The sequence below is a fragment of the Crocuta crocuta genome, unplaced genomic scaffold, assembly GCF_008692635.1.
Source record: "Crocuta crocuta isolate KB4526 unplaced genomic scaffold, BGI_CrCroc_1.0 scaffold528, whole genome shotgun sequence".
In the NCBI taxonomy this organism is placed as follows: domain Eukaryota; kingdom Metazoa; phylum Chordata; class Mammalia; order Carnivora; family Hyaenidae; genus Crocuta; species Crocuta crocuta.
In genome coordinates this window covers 1,858,206-1,877,679 of record NW_027530010.1, presented here as the reverse complement: position 1 = coordinate 1,877,679, position 19,474 = coordinate 1,858,206, and the positions used below count along the sequence as shown (strand labels likewise).

Sequence of the window (19,474 nt, the reverse complement as noted above, 5' to 3'; positions counted from 1 at the left end):
CTTGCCCCACCCCCCATCTTGATGACCTCTCCTCCTTTAAAAAAAAGCACGCTGGCTGGACCCCCTGACACCCGCCTCGCTTCCCCGCACAGCAGAACCTCCTACGGAGGGGCCCTGCCCCAGCTGCCCTCCCCTGCCGCTCTCCACCTCTCTCCATGGCTCCTCCACGAGAGAAACGGCTCCTGTGAAGGCCGCAGAGCCCTGTGTCTGTCCCCCCTCCAGCCAGCGAGCTCAGAAGGCACGGGTAAGCCCCCTGTATTTTCAGAGCCTGGCAGGGCCCCAGGCACAGAGTCCGTACTGAGAAAGGGTTTGCTGAGGGAAAGCACGAGTGAGTGAGCCCCAAGGTTCCCCTCCTCAGCCTGACACGCAGCCCCCACGTGCCTCCAGGGGAGGTCCTGGAGCCCCTTACTCACTGGTGCCCAGGTACAGGACCAGGTGGCTGTGCCCGCCGACGCCCTGGACTGTCTCCACCGCGAGTCGCGTGTACTCCACGCCAGACTTCACCAGCACGGGCGTCCCCACCACCTGCTCATCCATCAGGAAATGGTCCTTCATGAAGGTCAAGGCTTTATCAGAGGAGGGGCCCACGGAGCACTAAAGGGGGGAGGAGGCGGATGGGGTGAGCTCGCTCCTTCCCGTGAGCCCCCATTGCCTCTTCCCTCCTTCCCTCCCACGCTTCAGGCCTGCTTTGGCTCCCTCCCTCCAGGGAGGTGGTTAAACTCTCGAGCTGCCTGGCCTTGAACACCAGCTCTGTGCATAGTGCAGCGTGTGTCGTAGGCTTGCTGCGACCATGCAACGCACGAATACGGGAAAAGTAACTAGAACAGAGCGTGACATGAAGGAAGTGCTTGATACGTATTGGCTGTTATTACTTCCTCCTCCTCATCACCTTCATCCAGGATGCCTGGCAGCCAGCAGGAAGTGGGGTGACAGCTGTTTGCTGCAGGGACCACAGCTCACTCACATCGATAGCCCCAGACCGGCACACGGCTGGTGCCCAATAAGTGTTTGTGGAGTCAGCGACTGCATAACGGATGTCACAGAAAGGGCTGGGGTAGCAGGGAGTGCTTGTCACCACGGTGTGGCATGAACTTGCCACATGAGTCTGGCAGGGCCCCTCCTCCATTCTGGGCCTCCTTTTTCTCACCCATAAAGTGGGGGGGCGGCAGACAGGGTGGACCGGCTGTTCTCTGGAGGCTGGCCAACCCCGGAACGCCGAGTGTCCTGATCTCAGCCAGAACCTTCGTCCCCTCCACACCCACAAGCACCGTGTCAGGGCCAGCCCCCACCCTGTGCCCTGCTACATGTGACCTCAGACACGCTACCCCACCTCTGCGAGCTTCCGTTTCCTTGTCTGTCGGTGAGGTAAGAGCATCTACGTTTCATTCTGATGCCAGAATGAGCACACGCACCTATTCTCACTTCCTCCCCCGAAAAAGTGGGGGGGGGGGTGTAAGGCATAGAACTCCAGGGACTGGGAAAACGGGCGGGGAGTGGAGGCAGCCACAGTTTGGAGGCTGGAAAGCAAATGAACAAATAGTAAAAGACTTAGCAGGGAAAAAAGAAAGGAATTTTCTTAAGCCAGCCCTGGGGCAGCCAAAACTCTCTGACTTACAAGGCAGAATTCCTAAAGGTCATGAGCGAGTGGCCCCAGGCGCTTCAGAAGTGGGGCAAGGGAGGCGCGGACTCAGAGGAGTATTTGGAAGTCTGTCCAGGACCCTGGCAGGCCCTGGCCCAGGTCTGGAGGCCCATTCTCTGGAGCAGGCAAAGTAGAGGATCTCCTCCCTCCTCCGTGCCAGAGGGTGCAGGCACACCATTAAGGCAGGGGTGAAGGCAGGGAGGCTCAGTCCATGCTGAGACGCCTCTCCCGGCCCCCTCCCCCAATGTCAGCAGCCATGCCGTCCCCCTCCAAGCAGAAGGCTAGAAGAAGACTCCGGAAAGCTGACTGGAGGTCAAGGGTAAGACTTGAGATATTGATGTTGAGGGTCCCCGAGAAAACCGCCCAGCCAGGCCACCTCCAGGGGACAGCAGTGGAGCCCACACTGCCAAGTCTCCCCGGTGCAGTTTACGAACAGCTGTGTGGTCCCCACCCTCAAATACAGCAGAGGGCCCAGGGCTACCAGACCAAAACAGACAGACAGAGAGACAGCTAAATGATTCAGAGAAAAGAGACCTTCACAGCAAAGCAGTATTATGTCTTCGGAGAGCTAAGTAAAGAGAGTGTATCCACGAAACAAGAACATGATGCTACAAAAAAGGACTGTACTTCAAAGAGGGAGCCAGATGCCACATGTGTCCTGAGGGAAGACACATGACCACAGCGAAGGGGTCTTGCCCCAAATCAAACTGATGTGACTGAGTCCCTAGGCCCAACCTCTAGTGAATTTACAGGCATTCCTTAAACGCCACCACAGAGAGTCAAGGTCACCGAGATCTAGACAGTGAAAAAGTCTACATGACAAGTAAATGGTGAGAGAAAATAAGAAGATGGAAAGGGAACGTACAGATTAAAAGAGACTTAAAAGAACAACTAATCCGGGGCACCGGGGTGACTCAGTCAGTTGAGCATCTGACTCTTGATTTCAGCGCAGGTCACGATCTCACAGTTTGTGGGATCGAGCCCCACGTGGGCCTTTGCGCTGACAGTGCCGAGCCTGCTTGGGATTCTCTCTCTCCCTCTCTGCCCTTCCCCTGTGCGTGCGCTCTTTCTCTTAAAATAAATAAACATTTAAAAAAGAAGAAGAAGAAGATAAAATTGAGACACTCCCCCAGAACGCAGGACAAAACCAAAGTCTTGGAAAGCTGGACAGGATTTAAAAACAGAGACGAAGGGCGCCTGGGGCTCAGTCGGTTAAGCGTCCGACGTCGGCTCAGGTCATGATCTCGCAGTTCCTGGGTTCGAGCCCCGCATTGGGCTCTGTGCTGACAGCTCGGAGCCTGGAGCTGCTTCAGATTCTGTGTCTCCCTCTCTCTCTGCCCCTCCCCTGCTCGCTCTCTCTCTCAGAAATTAAAAAAAAATTAAAAACAGAGACGACCAGTCCAGGAGGACCAGAAAGAAGCAAGAAAGCCTTCTAACAGGAGCGTGTCCGCTCCATGAAGGAAGGGACTTCTGTCTGTTCCGCTCACTGCTGTAACCCCTACTGCTCACGACAGTGGCAGGCGGCCTCAGAAACTATTTGTTCGTTAAAAAGAAAATAGGAGAATATAGTTCAAGGAAACTTCAAACCTAAGGAACACATTTCCAGGCTGAAGGGGCAGCCTGAATGTCCAGCACAATAAATGATCAGAGTCCCGTCAAAGCGCGATACTGTGAAATTTCAGAATGACTGGAGGCAAAGAAAAGGCACTAGAAGATTCCAGTGAGAACAAATCACACAGTCAGAGACTTAAGAATCAGAATAGCTATGGGGCGCCCGGGGGGCTCAGTTGCTTAAGCATCCGACTTTGGCTCAGGTCATGATCTCCCAGTTTGTGAGTTCGCGTCCCACGTCAGGCTCTGTGCTGACAGCCTGGAGCCCGGAGCCTGCTTCAGATTCTGCGTTTCCAGGGGGTATAGCTCAGTGGGCGAGCATTTGACTGCAGAGTCTGTGTTTCCCTCTCCCTCTGCCGCTCCCCTGCTAGTGCTCTGTCTCTCTCCCTCTCAAAAATAAATAAACGATAAAAAAAAATTTCTTAAAAGACTCAGAATAGCTTTGGGTGTCTGAAGAGCACGCTGGGTAACAGCAGAGCAAGCCTCCCAAGTTTTGCAGGAAGCTTATTCCTAGTCTAGAATCACATGCACATATCAAACCGTCAAAGGTGAAAGTCAAATAAAGACATTTTCAGACATTCACAGTCTCAAAGACTTTACCTCCCATGTTATCCCTTTCCGGGAATCCATGGAGGCCACGTTCCATGCAATAAGATAGTAAAAAAAAAAGGAAAAGAAAAAAGAGGAAGCCACAGGTTGCAAGAAACACGAGACTGTCACGGAGAGATGCAGAGGGAAAGCCCAGGATGATGACGAGGGGAAGTCCAGGATGGCAGTGGGTCCCAGCTGCAGCGGACAGGCACCCCTTCCAGGAACCTGAAACTGTTTGAATACCTAATGGCTCTCTGTCTTCAGAAGAGATGCAGATAATTAAGGAAGAGTTTGGGGTTGAATTAAAAATAAGAGCTTAGGAAACAAAGCAAGCAAAAAAAAAAAAAAAGTGAGAGAGGTAATTACTAACCCCAGGGAAAATTTTAATTATGTGAAAAGGAAAGTAATCATGGCCTGCTCCAGAGCCCAGTTGTGCATAAGAGTCCTAATATAGGGGCGCCTGGGTGGCTCAGTCGGTTAAGCGTCCGACTTTCGCTCAGGTCATGATCTCACGGTTCGTGGGTTCGAGCCCCGCGACGGGCTCTGTACTGACAGCTCAGGGCCTGGAGCCTGTTTCAGATTCTGTCTCCCTCTCTCTGTGCCCCTCCCCTGCTCACACTGTCTTTCTCTCTCTCTCGCTCAGAAATAAATAAAACATTAAAAAACAAAAAGAGTCCTAATATAAATATTCATCTAACCAAAGTATTATAAAACTATGTTTGGAGTGGAGGGGTGGGTGCAGCGGTGTGTTGGTAGGCAGTTCTGGTGTGGGGGAGGGTGACCCCTGTCCCCTGACTCATCGGGTTAGCCGACTGCCGTGACCTTTACTCCCACCATGCTGATCTTAGGCCACTAGCGTAATGTCAGTGCCCAAGAATTTGGAAAGAGACGCACAGAAGCTGTTCTTGCAAGTGGCTGCAGGCCACACACAACTGGGCGGGGGTGGAAGAGCATAGTTAAATCCTCACCATCCAGACCGGGAATTCAATAATCCTGCCTGAGGGGCGCCTGGGTGGCTCAGTCGGTTAAGCGTCCGACTACGGCTCAGGTCACGATCTCACGGTTCATGGGTTCGAGCCCCACGTCGGGCTCTGTGCTGACAGCTCAGAGCCTGGAGCCTGTTTCAGATTCTGTGTCTCCCTCTCTCTCTGCCCCTCCCCTGCTCACACTGTCTCTGTCTCTCTCTCAGAAATAAATAAAAACATTAATAAAATAATTAAGAAATAAAACAATAATCCTGCCGGAAACTGAGGCATCAAGAGGCGGCAATAAAAGTATGTTAGAGACGGAGGCGCCTGGGGGCTCAGTCGGGTAAGCACCAGACTCTTGATTTCAGCTCAGGTCATGATCTCACGGTTCGTGAGATGGAGCCTTGCGTTGGGCTCTGTGCTGACAGCACTGAGCCCGCTTGGGATTCTCTCTTTCCCTCTCTCTCTGCCCCTCCCCTGCTCGCACTCTCTTTCTCTCTCTCAAAATAAATAAATAAACATTTAAAAATAAAAGTATGTTAGAGATTTGGAGATAAACACGAAAAGTGCGAGCTAAAAGAGTGGAAGGTGGTTGTCCCTCGCACAGGGCAGGGGATAAGGTGGATTTTGTAACCGACTGCGTCGATCTCTACAATTCTTTAAATGGTGGCCACATAGCAGCATGATCAAAAAACGAGAGTTGAAAACGAAATGCAGATGAAGACGCCCAGGCAGCCCTTGGCACAGCCCGTGCTCCCTTGTTCCCTCAGTGATACACCCAGGTATCTGGTGTGCCCTTGGCGGAGGGGGTGCTTCTCTGTGAGTAGGATGGGCCCGGACACCTGTGGAATGTGGGCCGCTGGGCCAGGTGTGCGTCTGAGCAGACAGGGCTGGACGTTCGCCGTGCCACGACAGGTACTTTGACGTGTGGGACATGTGTGTGTATCTGCTCAGTGTTGGGGGCGGTACTCACGCTGCCTGGCCGGGGACTGATCTCGGGAACCCCGTAAGTTGTCCAGCGAGAAGTCTCTTTGTTCAGCTCCTTGTACTTCCCCTCAAAGACACGCTTGAAGTCCTTGAGAGAGAAGGCACAGACAGCAGAGCTTCTGGTCCCACCGACCTGCCTGGGGACAGCCAGAGGGGACACCGTTATCCCATCCCCCTGTAGCCCTGGCTCACCCTTGGGAGAAGGCCCAGGAGGGAAGGGGTGTGGAGGGTGGGGCTGGCCTACGGATGCCTACTCTTCCCCCGGCTGTGGTGATAAGGCTGGGGAGCCCCTTGTGGCCCGTCTTGGGATCTGAAGTGCGGTTATCCTTAGGGAGAATTCCCCGGGGCTGAGGCCGTGGGTGGCTGTGGCCTGGCTGCCCAGGCTGGGCCGGAGCCACGGGAAGAGCAGTGTAACAAGCCCCTGGCAGCCGCCAGATGAAGCCCGGCTCCTTCTGGTCGTACTGATTCCTGATCTGCAGAGAACCACCCAGAGCCCGACTATGAGAATATTTTCATTCCTTCAGCCCTGGTCCATGGAGGGCAGCTTTCTCTTGTTCTCTTTAACCTGATGGTGGCAGAATCTTGTTCTCAGTTCTGGATGCAGCAGATATTTTTGGTACCTGACACATTGTCAGCAAGTACCTCAACACGGTGGGACCAGATCACAGCAAATCAACTAACTTCTCTCAGCCTCCGAGCAATAATTATTTTAATCCTAGTGGCAATGATAGTGTTTCGGTTTTTGCTTTGGCCATTAGGAAGCTCAGAGCTAAATTTGTGATCAGCATTCTGACACTGCATAAATGACAAATATTTGCAATGTGCTACCCCAATCCCTGCCTTAGCTTATTCTCCTTTTACCCGTTTCCTTATCGTTTTATCTTATCTTATCTCGAGGTCTGCCTTTGGTAAACTGTCTCCTATCCTCTTTGGAACCAGGCAGGCTATAAACTAGTAAGAATCTGAGTTTTATTTTCCCGTCTCCACGAAGGGCGTGGCGATCACACGCCCAGATCCCTGGGACGGGGTGGCGATCACATGCCTTCCCCGGTGAAGTGCGCGGAGTGACAGCTGCTACCCGCCGGCCCCGCGTGCCCGCCGCGCTGCTCACCACTGGGAGCTGAAGGCGGCGTAGACGCGGGCGTCTGCGGAGGCCGCGGCGGGCAGCAGCACGGCGTGGCGGATGACATTGAAGGGCAGCTGCCCCGGCTGCGCGNGAGCTCGGCCACGCCTCTGCCACCTCCCCATTGGCTGCCCGGCGGCCAGCTTCCGCCGGGGCCGCAGACCTTGCAGACTCTGGCCACGCGGGAGGTGTGGAGCTTCTCGAAGAACTCGAACTCGCTGGCTGTCTCCTCGAAGAAGAAGTAGACGAACTGGGTCGAGGGGATGGCTGCCACGAAGGAGGCGTCCGCTGCGGGACGGGGCAGAGAGGCTTAGTGCTGGGACGCCCCACGCCCCCACGCCCCGGGGCCGGTCCGCAGACGGGATGTCCCGCGGCCGGGGGTGGCCCCGGGGGGCACCCGGCCCCTCTTCGGTTTCCTGGCGCGTCACGGGCCGGGAGCTGCCCCCGCCTACAGCGCTCGCACGGAGGAGGCGCCCTGCAAGGAGGGCGCGGTGGAGTCACGGCGGTTCTCGGGCTGGGTCTCCGGTCTCCCCTGCTCGCCCGGGAAGGGCCAGACCTGTGCTGGGGGCTCGGGTCCTTACGCTGCAGCCAGCGGAGAAAATTGTCGGTCTTGAGGACGGGCTGGGGTCCCAGCGTGCGGATCAAGATGGGCTCGCTGCCCAGGAAGTTGTTCATGGTGCCAGAATAGAGCATCCCATCTAGGGCCGGGAGAGGGCGAGAGGCCTCCTCGTTGGGGGGGGGGGCCTCCCTGCCCCCTTCAGACCTGCCTCTGCCTGGGCCTAGCATTCAGTCGGTCGCTGGCCCCCTTCTGTGTTCTGCACCTTCCCAGGGAGCCCACAGCCCAGCTCGCAGACCCCACCGCGCACCCTTCTTAGGGAATATTGCCTCAGGGGGTAGCTACGCCTGGGTCCGTCTGTGCGCTGGCCTTGTCCAGCCTTCCTCCGGCAGCCCCCAGCAGAGCCGCCTGCCCAGTGGAACCGCTCCTGGTTCCCCGAAGGTGGCGGTTTCTCGCCTCCACCCCCTCGGCCCCGCCCTTCTCTTCCTGGAACATCTTTACTGCCCATCAACATAGCTTTCAAGGTCCAACTCAAAAGCCAAAGGCCACCTCTTCCCAGAAACCAGGGCGGGGACTCTGTCATGGTGTGTGTCTGCGAGGTCCCAGACTCCAGCCTCCACAACAAATGGCTGAACCTCAGGCCTCTCCTCTGCCCAAGGCCCTTCCTGGACCCTCTTGACGATGTGAAACTCGCTGTATCTATCTCCCTCCGCCTCCTTCGGGGCACCCTCAGCAGGAGCTGGTGGCTGGGGGGTCCGAGGCTCCCTGTGATCCGGTGCCCTAAGGCTCCTGGCTTCCCCTCCCTCTGTTCCCGCCCTTTCAGAAAATGGTCAGATTTCATAGTTCCCAGGAAGGCAGATGCCGGGAACCTGACCCTCACCTGCTAAGACCGCCGTGTGCTTATGGGCGGGGTCGAAGGGGCTCTGGCCTTTCCCCTCCACGACCTTGTCCTCGGAGATGGGCATCAGGTAGGAATCTTGGAGTTCCTAAAGGGGGGGAGAGGCTGGGGGCCAGAACGCCAGAGTCTCACGTCTGAGAAGTGAAGGGCCTGAGGGAAGGAGAGGGACTTGGAGGGAACTTGGGGCCAGGAAGCTCACAAGGGTTTTCCAGAGCTCCAGACAAGCGGCCGGGAGCAGGGAGTAGCATCCCATGAGAAGGGCTCGGGTTAGAGCCGGGGGCCCAGTAACTCACAATGAAGGTACAAGCAGGGCTGAAGGCGAAGGTGCCGCACGCGTACAGGTGGGTGGCATTGAGAGAGACCAGGACACGGATAAAGTTGAAGCACTGAGTCTGGGGAGAGAGAATTCAGGCTGCCCCTCACTTGCAGGCATCGTCATGGAAACAGGTCATCCTCCGCTATCTGTCCAGGCTGAGGTGGCCCAGTGATGGTCTGGGGGCTCCACACAAAGCCCCTCTACCCCTACTCCCACTTACCTCGTTGCTCTTCCTCTTAAAGGTGCATTCGCTCTTTTTTCGCTCACTGGCCGGCCAGGGTATCTGCGGTGGGGAGTGGGGGGGTGAGATGAAGAGAAGTGAGCTCTTCAGCCCTAGCTCTGACCTGCTGTCCTCTGCTCGGGCCGGCTGTGAAGCCACCAGCAGCCACGGCGGCTAGTGACATGCCAATGAGCTAGAAGAACATCAGTCTGTTGGGGCGCCTGGGTGGCTCAGTTGGTTAAGCGTCCGACTTCGGCTCAGGTCATGATCTCACGGTTTGTGGGTTTGAGCCCCGCGTCGGGCTCTGTGTGGACAGCCACCTCAGAGCCTGGAGCCAGTTTCGGATTCTGTGTCTGTCTCTCTCTCTGACCCTCCCCTGCTCACACTCTCTCTCTCTCAGAAATAAATTAAAAAAAAAAAAAAGAAGAAGAACATCAGTCTGTGACTGTGGCTGTTGTTCTGACGATACCGTGCTCGCTGGGACACAGCTCTGTGGCAGAACATGGCCTGTGGAAACAGACCTGAGTTTGAATCCAGGACCGGCCACTCGCTGGCGGGGGGATCTTAGTCAATTGCACAAGCTACTAAAGGGCACGACCAGGGACATACGCAAAGAACCCTAAAGCAGTGCCTGCTGTCAAACCACGCATTTCCTGGAGAAATGGTTTCAATGTCAGTTCCTGGCTGACACCTCAGAGAAGCTGCATTTGCAACCAGCAACCCCGATATGCACGCACAGGTAGCCCACAGACCACACACTGAGGCAAAACCAAGGAGAACCTCAGAGATTGCTCGCTTCCTCCCTCCCTCCCTCCTTCCTTCCCCCTTTGTTCCTCACACTATTCCCGTCAGGAGGGTGACTATAATACAGAAGCTTCGGTGCTTTCTACTGGTGGGTGGATATCATATTATTGATATCGTTTGAGTCAGTGTTTCTGTTGTATGTCAATGATTTCCTTATCAGCCATTCTAGCAGTTACTACCATGCAGGCCGTGTGCATGATACCAGCAAGTAGGGAGACCACTCTGCTATCTCTCTTCTGCTCTGCAGACCGGAAATGTATGACAAGAATTGCTGATTACTGGGGTGCCTGGGGGGGCTCAGTAGGTTGAGCGTCCGACTTCGGCTCAGGTCATGATCTCACGGTTCGTGGGTTCAAGCCCCACGTCAGGCTCTGTGCTGACAGCTCAGAGCCTGGAGCCTGTTTCAGATTCTGTGTCTCCCTCTCTCTCTGACCCTCCCCTGCTCACGCTCTTTCTCTCTCTCAGAAATAAACAAAACATTTTAAAAATTTTAAAAAACAAAAAAAAGAATTGCTGATTACTGCCGGTTAGAGTGAACAGCGGGTGGGCAGTCGGTCGTGCGCAGGTGGACCAGCCGCAGGGGGACTGCCGGCCCCCTCCTCACCCGCAGCCCATGCCCTTCCTCCCTGGCCTCCTCACCATGTTCTTCAGCCTTGGAATCCCTGGGTCCTGGATGTTCAAGGCCAGAATGGCCTCTCGAGCCCCCACATAGAGAGTGCCTCCGTCATCACTCAAGAGCAGAGTGTCGAAATCCTGGAGGCCCTTCTGGTGGAAGAGGCTGAGGACCCTGCGTCCGTCCCCTGTTGGGAGATGATGAGAAGGGGTGAGTGACCCAAGTGGGGAGGGGAAGTGTTGGCAGAGCGTGCCCCCCGCCCCGGGCCTTGGCAGCAGCTCCCCCTTCGCCCACCCTGCTAGCAGGGTAGGAGCTTTGGGCTGGTCCCTCAGTGGCGAGAGGAGGCAGCCAGAGACAGGGTAACGGCAGCCTGGGGCCGGGAAAGGGTGGCCTGAACCCAAGAGACACGTAAAGGGACGGGAAGTAACGTGAGGCACAGTGGAGACCCTTCCAGGCCTGGAGGGCTGTGGGGCAGGAGGGGGAAGCACGGGGAGCAGGAGGCAGACACAGACGGCGCCGTGCCCGGGTGGCTGTGGGCTGTAGGGTCACAGTCACCAACCCCTTTCCCTCCTTCTCTAGCAGGACAATTCTACCACGACGATCACTGCCATCACGAACGAGAGAGAATGTTCATCTTCAAAAGCCCCTGTGGGCGCGCCTGGCTGGCACCTGTGGGGGGAGGCGAGCCGGCCACGGAGGCGGGGGAGGCCCTCGCCGTCACCTTGGGGCGGCGGTGGTGCTGGCGTGCTTGCTGACACATCGGCAAGGGGACAGGTTCCCGCCCCCCCCAGGGCCGTGCTTGCACAGAGGCCCTAGCGGACTGTCTAGCCAAGTGCTGCCTTTGGAAGCTGTGAGAACCTGGGGGCCTGACGGAGAGGTTGGCAAGGGGCTGCAAGGGGTGGCCTCCCCCAGAGCCGGCGAACCCCTGGGCTCCTGGACGCCCAGCCTGCAGCGAGCCTGCCCGGCTGCCCCTCTGCCTCCCACGCAGCACCCTGGGGGGGGGGGGGGGCTCAGGTTCAACATTGTTCATGCTGCCGATCCCGGCACCGGCACAGAGGGCTCCCCGTCAGCGGCCGGCACGCGTGTCCTTTACCAGGTTGCCCCAGACAGATGCTAAGCACAGCCGTGCCCAGGAGGCCCCTTTCCTGAACCTTCCCCCGGGAGGCGAGAGGGCCAGCGGCAGAGGGGCGGGGCGGTGCCCCAGCGGGGAGCTCCCTCGCGCCAGCGTGGGGACACGCACGGCCCAGCTCCCGCTGCGCGGCCGCGTGGCCTGGCTCCGCAGATGATCTTCTAGTGTGGCTGTCGCTTTGGGGGCAGGTGGGGGCGTGAAAGCAGTTAGGGATTGTAAGTCCCCAGCCTGAGGACAGCGACACGCAAGGAAGGAGAGAAAACTCAGCAGCCTCGGAGACCCGCCCAGCCCCTGCCCCCCTCCCCTCCATCTTCCCCCTAAGCCTTCCGCCACCCGCACATCGTTTCCTCATTCACCCCTTCCTCTGCCCTCCCCTCCAGCTCAGCCTCCTGCCCTGCGTTACCTGGCCATCCCTGGCCGTCGGACACTTACCTGCCTGGTAGATGACCCTGGGCAGGGGCCCCTGCCCCCTGCCCCCCGCCGTCAGCAGCAGCGGCAGCAGGGGCAGCCAGAAGAAGGGGAGGCCCCGGGGGCTGCGGGGGTCCAGGCCCGGGGCGAGGAGGGCCATGCTCCGCCAGAGGCTGTCACCAGATGGCTCTGCGGAAACAGGCACCCAGACACTTTCTGGGTGAGCAGTCCTCACCACATCCCCCCAGGGAGCCAATAGGAGAGCCCCAGGCAGCAGAAGTGTGGATGGGGCGGGGGGGGGGGGGGGGGGGGGGGGGGGGGGTGCCAGGGAGGGGACAGCTTCCTCTGCAGAGTGCCCTGCGAGTCTCACTTCCATCGTCCACGGGCACCGGCTGCCGCCTCGAGCTCCCCTGCGGACGGGGGCCAGCTTCCTGCCTGCCCTTCTGATCTTTGGCCACCAGCGGCCCTGCTCCGCCTTTCCTCACCTTCCCCTCGGGAAGTCCTTCTCGCTGTCTTCCCTTTGCTTTCCCTCCGCCGTCGGCAGCGACGGACTTTCTGGGGAGCAGATTCCTGCACTCAGACTATAGGTTACCGGCCCCATCTCTGCCGGGACTTTCAGATCTGTTGCTGCCCTGGGGCCGCACCCTGCCCCCTGCCCTCAGATGACCCAGGCGGGCCTGACTCTGCCCACTCTGACCTCTCCCCTTCCCCAGCTGGGCGCTGACCTTTGACACTCTTGCCCACCTGGCCCTCTCTTGCTGGGAGACGATGAGGGGCCCGGGCAGGCTCCGGGCAGGCTTCGGCTGCCCCCACCCCCGCACTCTGACTCCCTGGGTCGCTGCATCAATGTCCCCAGGACCGTCGCCCCCCAGCCGCCCACCTCATCGCACATACCCTCGAGCCAGCCACAGTGCAGAACCCTGGGTGTCCAGACTCTTGGGTGGGGGTGCATCCAAGGGAAAGAAGGACAGGGTCCTAGGCCCCAGAGGCAGGGGACAGGGGACGCAAGGCTCAGCCCGGCTGGGCCGGGAGCGCGGCGCGCCAGGTACCCATAGCGCCAGAGCCAGCACTGGGAGCTCCGGGAAACCAGAATTTCCACCTCTGGAGTCGAGTCGTGACAGATCCCTGGCTTGGGCGGCAGTGGGGGGGGGGGCGNTCTGTTTATCCAGAAAGTTGAAAAGGCCAGAAAGTTTCTGGGTCGTGTCAGCCACCCCTCTGGCCTCGGTCTATGCCACATCCAGTCTAACCAGCCCGGGAGTGGCCTCTGCTCTTGCTCAAGATGTCTCCGACGGGGATGTGACACCGTCTTCTCTGTTCCCCTTTTTGCTCACCCACAAAGTGGGGTCCGTCCACAGCTGGGTGCTCGCAAGTGCCTGCAGCGCCCTCCCCTTCGAGCCTCCGCCGCAGCGGGGCCACAGTCTTGCAGGACATGAAAGGGCTGCGTCAGGCGCACCCCCCCAGGGCCAGCTTCCTGCCACAGCCTGGTGTCCGTCCCCCCAAGGGACAGGATCAGGCCAGGGGGAGCCCAGAAAATTTCCCATCTGAGCCCACACCCAACCCCCCAGTGTCTGTTCACCTCTCCCTGGAGGCCCGGGGTGGGGGTGGGGTGCTCCTAATGCAGGGTTAATGAGGCATCTCCGGCCAGGGTGCACAGCCTATAAAGCCAGTAGCTTCCGGCACGCTCAGCCCCAGGCCGGCTGGCTGCTGGTGTAAGAGCCCAGCCACCCCAGGGCCAACCTGACTCCCAACTGGTGACCCAGTTCCTTCTCACAGCCCCATTTCTCAGGCAGGATGACCTTCCTGTCTGTCACCGCCACCCCTCTGGCACAGCCCGGGTCATTCCCTAGAAGAATCCCTCGTCAGGGCCCACTCGTTTCTCCTGCCTTCTCTGGGGGCGGGTCCCAGCCAGAGCCCCCCTGGAGACTGTCTCCTGGACTAGCCTGAGACGCTCCCAGACTCATGCGGGCTGGTGGCCAAGTCCTGGGGAGAAGCCACGGGCCACGCCACTCAGAGAAAGTCTTCCAGACTCAGAATCAAGGGACAGTCCCACCTGGACAACGCCTTCTGTGCCTCCCCCACCCCCAGCCCAGATCTGGGACCTGCTGTGCCCCTTGGGTGCTCTGCTTGGACAGATTGGCTTATCTGGGTCACAGGGAGGAGTCCTGACTGGGGGGGGTGGGGAGATGCGGAGGGGAGACGCACCCAGCCCGGCGCCCTGGGTCTGCCCTCTAGAAGGGCTGGGTTCACCATGCTGGCTTGGCTCTGCTCCCCCTTCCCCAGAGACCCAGGAAGTCTTCCCCGGCCCCTCCAGCCAGTATGAGGAGTTCGCATTATTAGGCTTTGGTCTACCTGACAATTTTAGCAGATGGGCACCACCGTAGTCCCATTTCACAGATGGGGAAAGTGAAGCTCAGGGATTTTGTGCGGCGGAAAGCCAAGTCAGACCCAGATCTGCCTCATTCAAAAGCCAGTCCCTGGGCCGCCCAGTGGGGTCCCTCCTCAGCTCTGAGCCACTTGGACAGGAAGACACCTCTAAGGGAGGGGATGGCCAGCTCTGGCTCTTCTGGGCTAAGAAACTGTATCTCAGGGGACTCCCGGCTCAGGAGGGAACAGAAACCTGTCTGGCCATCAGGTACAGGCACCAGCCCCACACGCCGCAGGGCCATCAGCTCCGAGGGAGGGCCTGACGGGAGAAGGAGGAGGGACCCGGCCCCACCGCCATCCCTCTTGCAGGGAGGCTCTGGAGTCCGACGCAAAGTCACGCGGCCTGTCGCCCTGGTGCGGGGGGAGCCCGTGGCCGGGTGGCTTCAGGCGCGCGTAACCCTGCAGTCACGGGAAAGGCCCGTGTTGGGAAGGGCCCACGCGTGATCTGATGCTCTCCTGCCGCCGTCCGGAAGGCGCCGGGTCACTTCTGGACGCGGGACCTCACATCCGCACCAGGCCCGCAAACCACCTAGCAGGTCCCGCCCACGGCATCAAGCAAGCCTGAGGCCGGGAGGGCTCCTCTGCTGACCTTCCTCATTGTCCGCAGGGGAAGCCAAGGCCCCGCAGGGAAGTGTCTGGGCGAGGGCGGTCAGCGGGGGTCAGGTGGAGCGGCAGCGGGAAAGCGCCAGGTGTCCAGGCACCAGCCTTAGGGGCTGTGACGTTTCATTGTACCAGTGAGGGGGCTCCCCAGCTCCTCTCTCCCCAGCATGGGACCCCCCCCATAACAGCAGTGCCAAGTTCAACCCTGTCCCCCACCTTAGGGTCCACCTCTTCTGGGGACCCCTCCCCCCTGGCCCTGAGACCACATCACACAGTAGCCCCTTCCTGCCAGGCTTTCTGGCCCCAGGGGTAGAGACCCAGCTGTGGGGGCTGGAGGTGAGATAGAGGGGAGATAGAGGCAGACGGCATTCTCCAGCCTGCCCTGTGCTCACCCCCTGCACCCCTACCCCGTGCTCACCCCCTCCACCCCTACCCCATGCTCATTCCTCTGCACCCTTACCCTGTGCTCTCCGCATCTGCACACTTACCCTGTATTCACCCACACACACANNNNCTTACCCTGTGCTGACCCCTCCCCACCCCTACCCCGTGCTCACCCCCTCCACCCCTACCCCATGCTCATTCCTCTGCACCCTTACCCTGTGCTCTCCGCATCTGCACACTTACCCTGTATTCACCCACACACACACCGTACCCTATGCTCACCCGTCTCTACCCCTACCCTGTGCTCACCCAGAGAACTCTGGGGAACTCTGTCTCTTTGGTGCTCCTGGCAGCATGGATACCTCACTGGAAGGAGCTCCAGGAGCTGGGAGAAAAGCCACGCAGGGCCTCACCAATGGCAGGTGCAGCCCCCCTTACCTCTTCTCCCTTCCAGCCGCAGGGGTGGCCCCAGCACAGTCCGGGGGTACGCCAGCTTCCCGGCTCCCCTTCCTCAGCCCCACCTGCGCTGCCCCTTTTTGCCCTCTTTCTATGATGAAATCAACTTGTATTTAGGTGCCTACTGTGTGTGAGGCACTGGGGACGTCCCTCGCTTCTACTTCCCCTGCATCCGCGCACCTCTTCCCGCCCACACTGTCTCTCAGACTCCTTACCAGCCGCCAAGCCCAGTTCCCCCTACCCTCTACCCAGGGCCTCCTAGGCCTCCCGCTCCAGCCTGACTGTGCTGGCAGGCTGAGCTGAGAGCCGCACACAATGGCCCGACCCCTCTGCCTGCCCCCTCCTCAAGACACAGCCAGCACCAGACAATGGCCCGCTCCCCCCAGCCAGCCCTCCGGCCCCCTTACCTGGAGCTGGGGACGCACGGGCTTCCCTCTCCCTGGAATGCCAGGCAGTCCCTGCCTCCCAGTGCCTTCGTCCGTGCCACACCCCCGCCCCCCATCCCCAACCCCATCCCGCCTCACTGGTCCTCAGTCACCATGGCGACCGCATCTCTAAGTGGGAGGGACTAGAATCTCCCCATATTCTTCCTCCTCCTACCCGTGTCCCCCTGTGCCCCACCTTCTGCTGCTCCTGGAGCCACCGTCGGGGGAGGCGGGGCTCCAGATGTGGGGGAAGCCCCTGGGGGTCCTCGCCCAGCCCCCTCTCCCCTGCCAGGCAGGTGCCACCTCCTAGACGGCCCCTCGCTGGGTTCAGGGGTCACGTGGGGCCAATCCTCCTTTACGGGCAGCTTCTCAGGGTGGCCCTCCTCCCTGGGAGCCGCGCACGGGCAAGGGGCAGGGGGTCAGAGCTGGACGCCCGGCGGCCTCACCCCGTGCAAACAGCTTGCCAAGGAGGGGCAAGCGCGCATCCAGAGGTCTGTGCGAATACGCCGGGGGCGGGGGGCAGGGGCCCGCCAAGAAGGCTACGAGGCCCTCTCCCGCCCTCGCTGTGCTGGCTTCCCCGGGAAGGGGGCCACGGCCAGCTTCAGGTTCCGCCATTTCTCCCCAGGCCACTGTACCAGAGCCTTCTTTGGCCAACCCCATAGCCCTGTTAGAGAAGAAGTTCTATGCTCTAAGAGGGAGGGTGAGGGCAGACTTCAGAGGAGACTTTCCACAGGCCCAGGCCAGATAGGGACAAAACAGACCGGCTGAGCCATGCTGCTTCCCGGCTAGGAAGGCGCCAGGGCCCTGGTGGCGTGTTGAGGCTGTGCCCGTGTCCTCTCCAGCCCTGACCCCGGCACCGACTCAGCAGAGCCAGGTCCCTGCTGGACCTCAGCTTCCCTGCTGCTAACAGGAGGAGGAGTTAACCCTTCCAGGCTGCCTCTCTTAGCTTTGGGAAGACCCGACTGCGAGACAGACGCCGCAGGGCCAGGGCGCGGTGGGCCTGTAACTCGCCGTGTGACCCTGGGCGGCCTCCTTGCTCTCTCTGATTCCAGCCTACCTGGGGGCAGCTTGGTTCATTTCAAGACTTACTGGTATTGTTAAGAAGGAAGTGGGTGTTCTGGGCTGGCCCCAGGCTCAGGGTTTCAGAGGCAAAGCCTGGCTCCCTCTCAGGTCTGGGTCGGAGTGGTGGGTGAGCGNCCTCGCTGGGTTCAGGGGTCACGTGGGGCCAATCCTCCTTTACGGGCAGCTTCTCAGGGTGGCCCTCCTCCCTGGGAGCCGCGCACGGGCAAGGGGCAGGGGGTCAGAGCTGGACGCCCGGCGGCCTCACCCCGTGCAAACAGCTTGCCAAGGAGGGGCAAGCGCGCATCCAGAGGTCTGTGCGAATACGCCGGGGGCGGGGGGCAGGGGCCCGCCAAGAAGGCTACGAGGCCCTCTCCCGCCCTCGCTGTGCTGGCTTCCCCGGGAAGGGGGCCACGGCCAGCTTCAGGTTCCGCCATTTCTCCCCAGGCCACTGTACCAGAGCCTTCTTTGGCCAACCCCATAGCCCTGTTAGAGAAGAAGTTCTATGCTCTAAGAGGGAGGGTGAGGGCAGACTTCAGAGGAGACTTTCCACAGGCCCAGGCCAGATAGGGACAAAACAGACCGGCTGAGCCATGCTGCTTCCCGGCTAGGAAGGCGCCAGGGCCCTGGTGGCGTGTTGAGGCTGTGCCCGTGTCCTCTCCAGCCCTGACCCCGGCACCGACTCAGCAGAGCCAGGTCCCTGCTGGACCTCAGCTTCCCCGCTGCTAACAGGAGGAGGAGTTAACCCTCCCGGGCTGCCTCTCTTAGCTTTGGGAAGACTGCGACTGCGAGACAGACGCCGCAGGGCCAGGGCGCGGTGGGCCTGTAACTCGCCGTGTGACCCTGGGCGGCCTCCTTGCTCTCTCTGATTCCAGCCTACCTGGGGGCAGCTTGGTTCATTTCAAGACTTACTGGTATTGTTAAGAAGGAAGTGGGTGTTCTGGGCTGGCCCCAGGCTCAGGGTTTCAGAGGCAAAGCCTGGCTCCCTCTCAGGTCTGGGTCGGAGTGGTGGGTGAGCGTTTCCGGCCGGGGTGGGGTGGCCAGGGCAAGGTAAGTGCCAAAAGCAGAAGTGGACTGTGAGAGGAGCTCTGTCACCTCCCCCATGGCCACCGTCTCCTCGCTGCCACCAGCACCCGGCCTCGGGCCTCAGACGCGCCCGCTCATTCAGACTCCTCTCCCCTGCTGGGGTCCTGGTAGCCGGGGAAGAAATGACTGGAAATCAGGGTCGCAGGGCCAGAGGGAACGGGGCTAGTGGTGTAACAGGAAGGACGAAGGTAAGACTATAGAAGGACTTCCCGCCTGGGAGTGTCCCCAGGTCCTTCCCCGCTCTGTCCTCCTTGCGGGGGGATTGGGTGCGCCCCCCCCCCCGACAGAACTGCACAGGTCGCGTCTCTGAGATACTACAAGGGAGCAAGGAAGAGGGAGCCCGCAGCCCGGTTACCCAGGTGGGCGTCGGGGAGCCCCTCCAGGCCTCGGCGTGTGCGATCAGAGCCTCCAGGAGGGAGCCCAGCTGTCCTGTGAGGCAGCGGGCACCCAGGGTCGGGCAGCGCCCGTGGCCGCGGCTAGAATCGTGCTGGGGTCGAGCTGGACACCCAGTGCCCTGTGACTTGTCCTTCCAGGTGGGGAAGGAGGGAGAGGCTCTCTGCAGCCTACTCCCCACTTCCCCTGCACCTGCTCATACGGCTCCCTTTCTTGTGGTGGCCTTGCCTCAGTTTCCCCGCCTGTCAGGGCCCCACGTCTTTAATTGCAGGAGGGGCAGTGAGTGGCTGATACGGTTGATCCGAGGAGGGTCCCAGGAACATGAGACGGGGGGATGGAGGGTGAGGGGCTGCAGGCGCCCTGCCCCCCAGGCCCTGCCCCCAGGCCCCCAGGTGCTGCCCTGCTCCCAGTCCGAGGCCGGAAGACCACCCAGAAGGACCCCCTGTGTTGTCCACTGAAGTTGGCACAGACACCCAATGTGTGAGGAAACTGGCACCCCACCTCCCCTCCCCCTCCCCCNGGGGGGGGCCCCCGCCAGCCCCCTCCAGTGCCCCAGTTCCCAGGCAGCTCTTAAAGGGACCAAGACGAATTAGCTAGGGACAGCTTAAGGGGGTGGTTGTAGAGGAAAGTGGGTGGTGGGGAGAGGATTAGACCTGCCCGGGGCAGGAGGGCCAGAGTGGGGGTCCTGACGCCCCCTCTGGGGCCTGCAAGCCCTCCGACTCCTCAGTCGAGCCTTTCTCTCACCCCGTGTGGCCCCCACGCTGGCCACCCACATTCTGACTGC

The 19,474-nt window shown here is 60.0% G+C and overlaps 2 protein-coding genes across 2 annotated transcripts in view; one reads left to right on the top strand and one right to left on the bottom strand.

Annotated features, from left to right (window-relative positions):
* The window catches only part of SEMA4A (semaphorin 4A), a 14,625-nt gene extending 1,662 nt beyond the window's left edge, over positions 1-12,963 (bottom strand). Inside the window, 11 exon segments of the mRNA XM_077764066.1 lie at positions 408-594; positions 5,783-5,933; positions 6,908-7,011; positions 7,014-7,207; positions 7,501-7,617; positions 8,356-8,461; positions 8,667-8,765; positions 8,910-8,972; positions 10,353-10,513; positions 11,888-12,052; positions 12,758-12,963. Coding sequence (XP_077620192.1) covers positions 408-594; positions 5,783-5,933; positions 6,908-7,011; positions 7,014-7,207; positions 7,501-7,617; positions 8,356-8,461; positions 8,667-8,765; positions 8,910-8,972; positions 10,353-10,513; positions 11,888-12,052; positions 12,758-12,815 — 1,405 coding nt within the window. The 5' untranslated portion in view covers positions 12,816-12,963.
* RIT1 (Ras like without CAAX 1) overlaps positions 1-19,474 on the top strand; it is a 245,244-nt gene that overhangs the window by 34,944 nt on the left and 190,826 nt on the right. The window lies entirely within an intron of this gene.